The sequence below is a fragment of the Eupeodes corollae genome, chromosome 1 (genome assembly GCF_945859685.1).
Source record: "Eupeodes corollae chromosome 1, idEupCoro1.1, whole genome shotgun sequence".
NCBI classification, from domain to species: Eukaryota; Metazoa; Arthropoda; class Insecta; order Diptera; family Syrphidae; genus Eupeodes; species Eupeodes corollae.
In genome coordinates, this window is record NC_079147.1 from 128431952 (window position 1) to 128442472 (window position 10521).

The 10521-nt window shown below is 33.4% G+C and overlaps 1 protein-coding gene across 1 annotated transcript; it reads left to right on the forward strand.

Annotated features, from left to right (window-relative positions):
- The first annotated feature begins 5995 nt into the window (after positions 1-5995).
- Positions 5996-7422, forward strand: LOC129944546 (putative nuclease HARBI1). Its single transcript, XM_056054057.1, has 3 exons — positions 5996-6168; positions 6938-7073; positions 7128-7422. Exons 1-3 carry the CDS (start codon positions 5996-5998, stop codon positions 7407-7409), a joined length of 591 nt encoding a protein of 196 aa, XP_055910032.1. The 3' UTR covers positions 7410-7422.
- The last annotated feature ends 3099 nt before the right edge of the window (positions 7423-10521 follow it).

Genomic DNA, 10521 nt, shown 5'->3' on the forward strand with positions numbered 1-10521 from the left:
ATTTCGGTATAGATAAAATTCATACCAAACATTTTAAAGAGAGACGACACATAATTTATGTTTGCATTGCGCATGATTATAGTGGAATGAAAGTCAATTATGTAAGTTAAATATTGGAGCCTTGTGTCTTCACGTTCCAAAAAATGTTAGATACTGCAAATATTTATGCGATCTTAAGTACTATTCACATGAGCACGACCAACGACCAACGAATGAACGAATATTCGTCGATTTTGACGTTTCTTTCACATGAGATTTTTTAATTCGTCGCGAATGAAGCCACAGCCGAACACCATACACCACCGAAACCAAAACAAGAATGATTTTTTAGGTTAAGTACGCGCGATTATTTTATTCGTTGCGAGTGTGGATAATGTGGAACGCGAATAAAGTTTGATAGTTCGTATCGACTATAATTTTTTTCGCGACGAATAAATTTGTTTTCTTAAATTTATTAATACATTATAATTTAATGTAAAAGTATGTATCATAAATCAAATAGAAACTATATTGCTATCGTTTTGTTAAGAATTTGTGTGGAAATATGTCTTCAAAAGTATATAAACTCACATTTTGTAATTCATTCGTCGTTCGTTGGTCGCGCTCATGTGAATACTACTTTACTTATTCAAAAATATAAGAATCTTCTTAAGAAATGTCGATTTGTGAAGAAAAGGATAAATATTTGTTAGATAAATTTTTTTTTTATAATTTAAAGCCAAAAAAATAAGTTTTGAATCAACGAATGTTGGATCATTAGCTCAAACTTATTTCATTATCTTGTTTTTTATTTTGCTTTTGATTACATTTTATTGGCGGATTGGTGAATTCTCGTGTTTCACAGCTCAAAGAAAACTGACGGACTCAGAATGCTAAAACTTGATCTCTTCGCTCAAATGGTATATTTTTTCGAATTGAGCATAGATACATGAACAAAATTAGTATTAAGATGAAATGTTTTTGGTTATACATACATATATTGAAGTTGTTAAGTTTTAGGAAAATTCTGGATATATATATACATATATCCATATTAAGAAAGTGGCAACTAAGAAACTAATCTTAAAACTAATAAAAAATAAGTTTTAAAACAAGAGCTACTCTTAAGTAGTGTATCCTTTAATGTGTGAACAATTTTTATGACGTGTAGTAGACATGCTGCGACAGTTTTTTAATCAAATTCCAATTGTGAAAATCGGGTAAGAAAACATAGGTATGGTAGTGCTAGATTTGCCTAAAAAATACTACTTTTTGGTAATGTTACATTAAAGTGCAAACATTTTTAAGAAAAACTAAAGCGTCAATTTATTAGTAGACATGTTACGGCAATTATTTAAAAATTGCATGAAGATAATATCGTTAGATCACGATATTAATTTTGGTACAATTGTTTAACATTTCCTTGAAAATAGTACGTTTTGGGTATTTTTACATATAGGAAATATCAACACGACAAAAAATGTTTCTCCCATCTATCTACGAAAAATTTACCACAGTTTTTGAGGAGTGGTAGTTCTAACTTGACTTTTAAGTTAAGACTCTAGTAGTGTTGGTACGGAAGCCTGGCTAAAATAAGAACAAAATATTTCATGAATAAAAGCAATTTCTGCTATTTCACCTGAAAACCTTTTGGACCCTTAATGAACATGACACGGAAAGATCTTGAAAATTTTTTTGACTCTAAACAACAACACCTAGCTACCAAGTCAGATATAGAAGTAGTGCGAGCTGACATAATAGCATTAAAATCTGAAAATGACGTGCTATAAGAACATTGTCTAAGAGCATGCGCGCAAATTTTGTAATTGGTGTGATAACCAACATATATACATGTACTATGTGTAGATATACGCAAAATTATGCCAAATTCAAACGTCTGGCAGATTTTTTTTTCAGTCAGGGGAAGGGGTGGGCGTTCAAAAATGGTAATTTTTCGAGTTTGGTGATATATATCCAATCCATTTAAATGATAACCACTTAAACAATAGGGGATGGTGCCCTGATATCAAAAAAGTGTGTCCAAGACGTTTTTCTTTCAGCCTTCTCCTTGCCAGACGGACGCCAAAATGCGCGAAAATCAAATTTTTCATAACCACTTAAATTAATATATAATCAATAGTAGATAGTCCACTGATGTCAGAAAAGTGTGTCCAAGACGTTTTATTTTCGGCCTTCAAAATGCGCGAAAATCAACTTTTTGGATCGAAATGATAACCACATGAATGATACATCAAAAAATCAGAAAAATTCTCCTGATTCTAAAAAATGTGACTTTAATGCGGAAAACACAAAGCTACTTTCGTGTTAGCGTTGAGTGACGTCTAAGGCTATTACACGATGAATCTAGATGCATGCGACATCTTCGAATTCTTCTTTGTGATCCTATCCTGTTTCTCAAGTGCTATTACACGTTGAAACTAGATTCATGAATCTATTTTGACAGTTCTCTTTAATTTTTATTTCGTCATCGACTTGTTTGTTTGTCTGTTTAATTTTTATTAATCGATAAAATTTTGTTATTCTTTAAAATCAATAAAAAACATATTGTTTTGTAAAATGTACAACAACAATTTTGCGTAGTCAAAAACAAAGACATAGATTTCTACAAAATGAACTGTCCGTCGAAGTTTGCTTCTCGAACAACGAAGCCATATGAAAGAGAATAGCAAAAATACGAATAAGAGAACAGAGAAATTGTCGCAAGGAAAATTTTACCCGTGCGACACAGGTCGATTTTCTTGCGTCTCATGTTCTCGAATTTTTTTTCTCTTTTGCACTTATGATGTTCGAAGTGTCGCATGCATCTAGATTCATCGTTTAATAGCAGACTAACAAGCTATCACAAACCAGCATTGTGTTTCAACCTTTAAATTGATATACACAAAACGGAACGTAACGTACGTAACGTGACAACAGAAGATGTGAAAAAGTTCAGATATTTTCAACTTTTGTTAACTTTTAAAGTTGTTGCGTGCGTTGTTTTAAATTGTTTAGAATAAAACTGAAGTTGTGCCAAAAAAATAACAATATAGAATATAGAATAGACATGGAATTCATGCAGAACATGGCAAAAAAAAATCAAAACACTACCCGGATCATACAAGATTCGTCTACATGCAACAATACTGGGTATTATATACGAGGAGCTGCTGAAATCCTTAAATAATGACATAAATTAATATTTTTATGCTTATTAAATGCTATTATCTTTTTTACTAGAGACTGTGATTCTGATTCGTAAATTCATGTTCCTATAATTAAATAAATTAATTTAAAATTAATAATTTCTATTTTTGTTTTAATCATTGAGAAAGGTTAAACGGACAAAAGGAAAATAGAGAAGGAAATTAAAGTTTTTGCCACTAAGGGAACTATTTTAGCAAACTTTATATTCATATCTCGAGATATTAATAATATTAAAGAATATCTTTGTATGTATTATGTTTTTTATTTTTTATTTAGTAGGTACCCACACATAGTTTGTTTTGGACTTGAATTATACATTTTATTGTTTATTATGTAGTTGCTTTGTAATCATATTTGGTTAGAAAATAAATAGTCTTTTATCTTGTCTCTCATAAGAAAGGCAGGCTGAGACGAGTTATTGCAGACCACAGACCTAGATGTTGAAAGTAGTGTAATTTCACTCCACCAAAGACCTTTTATAATTTCGTCGTTCTTATCGTAACGATCGAGAAATTCGGGAGAGTAGTAAGCCTTGTCGTTTAACTTAACAAAGTTATGTAACACAACTGTGGCCTTTACTATTTTATCAGCATTGTCTGGCAACATATTAAGTGTTGTCGTTAATATATGCCATTTGGCCACTAAAATGCCGAAAGCATTTTCAATGACTAGGCGAGCACGAGAAAGTCTATTATTGAAATTGAGTTTATCTGGAGTTAATACCTTTCCTGCGTAAAAATAAAGTAATGACAGAGGAAGTCAGAGTTCGGGAGTAGTTTAGGTGGAGGAAAATTGAAATCACCCACTAAAATCTTCCTCCCAAATGATGACTCTTTAAAAATCCCACCGTAGCTCTGACTGCCGTATGCTCCAATATCCACCAATAAACGCAAGAACTGGACACCTGGAAGCAGAAAATACATTTGGATGTCAAAATCGAAAAACCAAAAATGTTAAAATAAATAATTAAGGAAAACAAGAAGGAAAAAGGTGAACTCACGTTTGTTACAAGGATTGGAAGCTGGGTAGTTGATTATGGTCTGATTGGAGGAGAGTGGTGCTCTTTTTTGAAAGATTTTCCTGTCGGTGATATAACATATATCAATTTTCAATATTCCAGAATATTGAAAATAATTATAAAACTTCCCAGCTCGAAGGTGCTACTCATAATCTGGCGGATGATTTAATGCTTAGATGGAAAACATCGGCAACTTTCAACTAATATAATGCTATGGAAAACATGCTTACTCAATGTGAAACCAGGAGTTCTTTTAAGTTTGTTCCAATCTGTAAGCTTGAACGAATTACTAGGGAAACAGAGAGGTTTATGAAAAATACGAACAAGTTAACTAAAAAATCATGTGATTTAGGAAAAGATCATTAGCTATTCTTAATCTTCTGAGAAGACATGAAATTCCAAGTTTATGGTTAGATTACTTGGAGATTAACAAACTTTACAAAGATACATGTAAGGAAAAAAGAAAGAAGATGAAGAAAATTTAGCGGTATTCTTAAATTGAAGTAAAGATTCAGCCGAGTTTGGGGCTATAACGAGGAAACTTAATGGAAATTCTAAAGTAAAAGTTTCAGCAGCAGTGTCATTGCAAGCCTTAAGTTATCATTCTGCTTCACTTTTAAATTCTTCAACACAAATCTTGGAGTTATGCTCCACCATTAACTTGGATTGAGAAACTAGATAAGAATATAACTGAAAATGAAGTGAGTTGTGTTCTTCAAAGTCTTAAAGATGGCAAGGAAGCTGTATCAAATGGTATACCAGGTGATACAAAAATAACACAAATTCGCTTAAGACCAAATTAACAGATGCCCTTAATATTATGCTCAAATTTGGAACGTTCCCCGATCACTTCTTTGAAGCCTTAATAATGCCAAACCACAAGAAGGGTGATGTTAAAGACCCTACAAATTATAGAGGAATATCGTTTCTGAATGCAGCCTTAAAAATATTCACAGTCGTTCCTCACGAAAGATTGAACAGTTGGGTGTAAGATAAAAACAAGCTAAGCGATAAAACTTTGTGCTTCGTTCACTTGCGCAGTATAAAAAAAAACTGTACGCCTTTTTTGTCGCTTTCAGAGCAGCTTTTGATTCTATCAATAGAAACGCTTTACTATACAAGCTATTTAACCTGGGAGTGTCAACTAATTTTTGTCAACATTATTGAAAAACATACATTTATAATGGAAAACAAAAAATCAGAGAGGATTTAAGTGAAGCAAGGAGTGAGACAAAGCTGTACTTTTTCTAGATGATTTGGCTGAGTATCTCAATTGTGGAGTGGAGTTTGCTAACAAACGGATCAAAGTGATCATGTATGCAGATGACATTGTCATTCATCCGGCGTCACCGACTGCTCTACAGTTGATGATAAATAAACTGGAAGAATGTTGCCAAATGTGGAATCTTGAATCTTTTATTCGGCAAAATGAAAAGTCCTGGTTTTTAAGAATGGAACAACGGGCAGAGACGAGCAATGGAAATATGGCGAAAAAACTTTAGACGTAGATAAGTCTTATTTTTATTTAGGAACGGAGTTTACTTTCAATTTAAAATTAGAAAAACATCTCAAAAGCAAACTAAATAAGGCTTAATCGGCAATATGTTTAAATTGGAAAAAATTTATAATAAGAAGCTAATAGCAACAGAGTTAAAATATAGAATGTTTAATGCTACTGCCCAAGCTACCCTCTTTTATGGATGGGGAGTATAGAAGTATAAACTAGTTGAAAACCTATTACGATTTTTCTTAAGGAAAATATTTTTTCTGCCGATAAATACCCCAAAATATATGTATTATTTGGAAACTGGTCTTCCGTCAGTGTTTATTTCAACACTTAAACTAAATGTTGACTACATTGTGAGAGTATTAAATAAGGACGAGAAAGATAATGGAGTATGCGATTCAAACAAAAAAGCTGGTTGTAAAAGATTGGAACTTGTTAGCTGCAGCAACTATGTTCTGTAACTAAGACAATAACTTTTCGCATCGTTAAAAAATGAAACAACTCATTCCTTAGTTATCACCTCTGGAAAAAATCGGGTTTCTGTAATTGAACGCGATAAGTTCAATTTTCAAACTATTCTGACTGGAATATCCATTGGAAGGCGATAAGTTGAACTGTCAATCTTCTGTCAAATAAAAAAAAGAAAGTTCTAAAATAATTGATATTGAGTTAAAGTGAAGAAATATTAATATATAAAATATATCTACTATTTTTGCAATAATTTTATTGTCGGAAATGGACCAACGACGCAACAAAAAGCGAATACACCGGCGAAGACTTCGGGATAATACTAACCCATTTGAAATGCCAGAAGAGCGATTTCGGGAGTTGTACCGACTTAGTCGGGATGCAGCGCGCATTCTCGTTGAAAAAATGCGTCCACATATGAGGCAGGGACAGAGGACAACCTTTATCCCCATCCCTGTTCGTATCTGTGCGGCACTGCATTTTTTTGCGTCTGGGTCCTACCAAAGGGACGTTGGGCACGACTTTGCAGCAGCACGAACTGCATTTTTTTGCGTCTGGGTCCTACCAAAGGGACGTTGGGCACGACTTTGCAGCAGCACGAACTAAGGTGTAGCCGAAGTATCCAAAATACTTCAGGACAAGCTAGCGGACAAGTGGATAATTCCCCAGAGAAGAGGAATACGATTCAATAAAGCAAATGTAAATTTGAAAAATATTTTTGAACTTATTATTATTATACATATGTAAATTATTATTAGATTTTTCAATGAGAACGGATTTCCCGGAGTTATTGGGGCTGTTGACTGCACCCATGTGAGGATCCAAAAACCAAATATTGAAATCGAAGCATGCTACCTCAACAGAAAAGGATACCACTCGAAAAATGTCCAGTTGGTAAATATATTCTTAAGAACTTAAAATCTTAGTTTTAATGAAAATTGCTTTTAGGTTTGTGACTTCAACCTGAAAATTCTTAGTGTGATAGCAAAGTTTGGAGGATCCTCACATGATTCCTATATATGGGATGGATCTCAAGTGAAATCTTTGCTTGAACGACGCTATGTAGCTTGTGATTCGGGGGAACACAGCTCTTGGCTGTTCCGGTGCCTTAAATTGGGATTATGCTATTCTCCGCCAGCAGCAGGAAGAATAATTAATGCATGCTGTATGCTGCATAACTTCCGATTAAAGCACGAAATGCTTCCACCCATCTACGAGCAGCCACGGTGATTCTAGACCGCATCAAGAGAAATTTTAATTAATATGTCTCAAAATATTCCTAAGGAAACACTATACACTACCCTATTTTAAAAATTACTAAATAAAAAAAAAAAAGAAAAATTATAGAAAATCATCCTTGATTTCGTATTATTTTCTCTTCAAGTTCTTGTAAGTTTTTGATATGTAAATGTCATTTTAAAACCAATCGCTTCTTTTGGATAATTCAAACGCTTCTGAGTCTTAATTTAGATCCTATACATGGTACTAAAATCCATTTTCGATTCAAGCTGATATTACAAAAAAAATTCCATATAGGAATAGTTTCGTCATTTCGTATACAATCCTTGAGCATTAGGAAACTATTTTCATATGGTGTTTTTTTGAAATATTTGTTGGAATTAAAAAAAATTGTTTTTGAAATGCAGCATAACACTTAATTTGTGACTCAGAAGCGTTTGAATTATCCAAATCGAGCAAATATTTTTCGAGTGACATTGAAATTTCACTGAAATTCTGATAAGTGTTAGTTGGAAAACAATGTCACTCGAAAAGTACCAATGTTTTCTTAAGGAATGAAAAACGAAGTGCAAGTCTTTATAAATATATCCTATAGGCTTATTTTTATTTTAACAAAATAATAAAAAAAAACATCCTTAAAAAAAATAAAAATAGTGAATCCAATAAAATAAATAAACTTCATAAAACATACAAACAGTAAAATAAATATATATACTTAAAAAAAAAACAAACAAATCACATGGAGAGAGTTAGTTACATATAAAGAGCTTACATTCCCTTTTTTTTTTTAAAAAAAATCCAGAATTTCCTTGATTATTTTTAAAATTTCGTCGAGCTTTTTTTCGACGGAGCTTTGCATGGCCCTTGCTTCCTCCAAAGCATTTGCATACCCAATATTTTGGGTCTTCTTAACTTTTAGAGGTTTAGGGGCCTCGTCTTCATCTAGTTCAATTTCTAGATTCTATACATAAAAAAATAGATTAGAATTCAATTTAATAAAGAATGATTTGTAGGTATCGTATTCATTGAGTGCTACTTCTATTCCCAATTCAGGGGTTGAACCATCCCCATCAACGGCATCAATTGTTATGATCGACAAAACTTTTTCATCCATATCACTGAGTGGTCGAGGTCACCACCAGTTTTATTCATAAACACCCTTTGCTCGCTGGCTTGTACCGATTCTCACCGTTTCTCGAAGAATTTTATCGATGCGATAGTTACAGAACATGGGTCCTGGACTCTAAATTGGAGTATGAAGCGGTTCAATTAAAGAAGATGCTTTATTAAGTAATATCCGTCACTGATGAGAATAAAGGGTATGCGCACATTGAAAAAGCTCGTTCATCAACGGGAAGGCAATATTATTTAAAGTGCGTATTTATTCGTAGGCGCTTGTCCAATGCTGACGGAGATAGGACATGTTCACTTTGAAAAAAAACTTTCTGTAAGTTTAAGAGGTTATGAACTATCTGAATGGTGCGAACTGGATGCACCTTTACGAATTCTACAAAGAAGAGATAAAATACAATGCCCGAATCATTGATGAATATTTTTGATTCAGATCAATAACAGGCATAGGAATCCATTTATCGAATTAATTTTTGTTTTGATTCTACTAATCTAAAAGTGCTAAATGTTTTTGACTATATTGAAAACCATCTCAAATTGTGTTTTAATTTCGATTAAATTCATTGGAATTCAATTAAATTATGTAAAATATTTTGATTTAACTAATCTAAAAGTCCTAAAAATTTGTTTTCACTAAACTAAAAAAAATTAAATAAAATGTGTATTTTGATTTAACTAGTTTAAAAGTCCTTATTCCATTACAATTTGGTTCTTATAATCTATTGAATTGAAAATAATAATAACAATAATTATGTTTTAATTTTTTAAATTACTTTATAACAAAATGTGAATAATAATGCCCTTCAGACAGACGGCAGTCCATGTCATGTATTAAACAATAATTGAGAAGTAATAGCTATATAAATATTAAAATTGTAAACACAGAATAAAGAATATCTATCTATCTATCAGTTACAGACAAAGTGGTTATCACACTCAAAACTGCTGTAATGCAATTTCCGATCGAAAGCGTGGAGTTGAAGAAATACCATGATGATGATGGTTAATGACATTATCGCCGAGCAAACGGGCCCAAGTCACTTGTCAGTGACGAAGGTTGAGCTTCACCTCATCTTCAATTGAATACAAATCAAAAAGTCAGCAGGTTTGTATTGTATATCCAACGTTGTACTAAGACATTTACAGATGTAGGCAATTGACATTTACACCACACTCTTCAATAATGCACTGAATACAATATTAGAATACCCCTGTGGTTCATTCTCTCCCGAAAAAGAGAAAAAAAACTTCAACCCGTCAAATCTTCGGTTGCAAAGATCATCAATACGGCTCTGACTAAGTGGGCTGCGGACAACAAAATAATTACGGATACACAGTTCGGGCTCAAGGCGGGTAATGACACAATTCATGCTGCGTCTAAATTTTAGTTTCTGATATCAAATGGAATTAACTAAAACAACAATGCACAGGTGCTATTCTGGTTGATTTGGACAAGGCCTTTGACACCGTATGGTCAAAGGGTCTTTACCTAAAACTGAGCAGAACTGGCATGAGCAAACCGTTGTTGTATATACTTTATGATATTCTTAACGGTAAAAAGTTTGTTGAAAAAAGTGGCAATGTAACTTCTACTGTTGTTCAAATGGTAGACATGTGCATTCAAGACGACACAAGCGTGCACTGGTTTTGTCTCAAAACCCACCTCTGTCTATCAACTCCTACTCTCACCTCCCCGCGGTGAACATCGGGTGCCTAATACTTCAACTGTAGATTGGGTTCCTTGGGTTCCAACCCCAGTGGAAAGTTGTTGGGGGGAGAGGTGTTTCCACTAGGGCACCTCTCCTTATCCAGGTGGCAGCGGACGAATTCTCGATATGGAATCAACGGTGGCGTCTACAGTTACAGTAAGGTTTAACTACTTAGTGAACACCTTATAGGGCTTCTTCGACGTATTTGGAGCCCAGGCCTGTAGGGAGCGGTTTATCCGGTTCCCCTTTCTTGGAGTTATAGT

Coding starts and splice junctions, on each gene's coding strand:
- LOC129944546 (XM_056054057.1), top strand. CDS start 5,996: ATGTATTATTTGGAAACTGGTCTTCCGTCAGTGTTTATTTCAACACTT. Junction 6,169..6,937: donor AGCTGCAGCAACTATGTTCT/GTAACTAAGACA, acceptor AATTATTATTAG/ATTTTTCAATGAGAACGGAT. Junction 7,074..7,127: donor ACTCGAAAAATGTCCAGTTG/GTAAATATATTC, acceptor AATTGCTTTTAG/GTTTGTGACTTCAACCTGAA.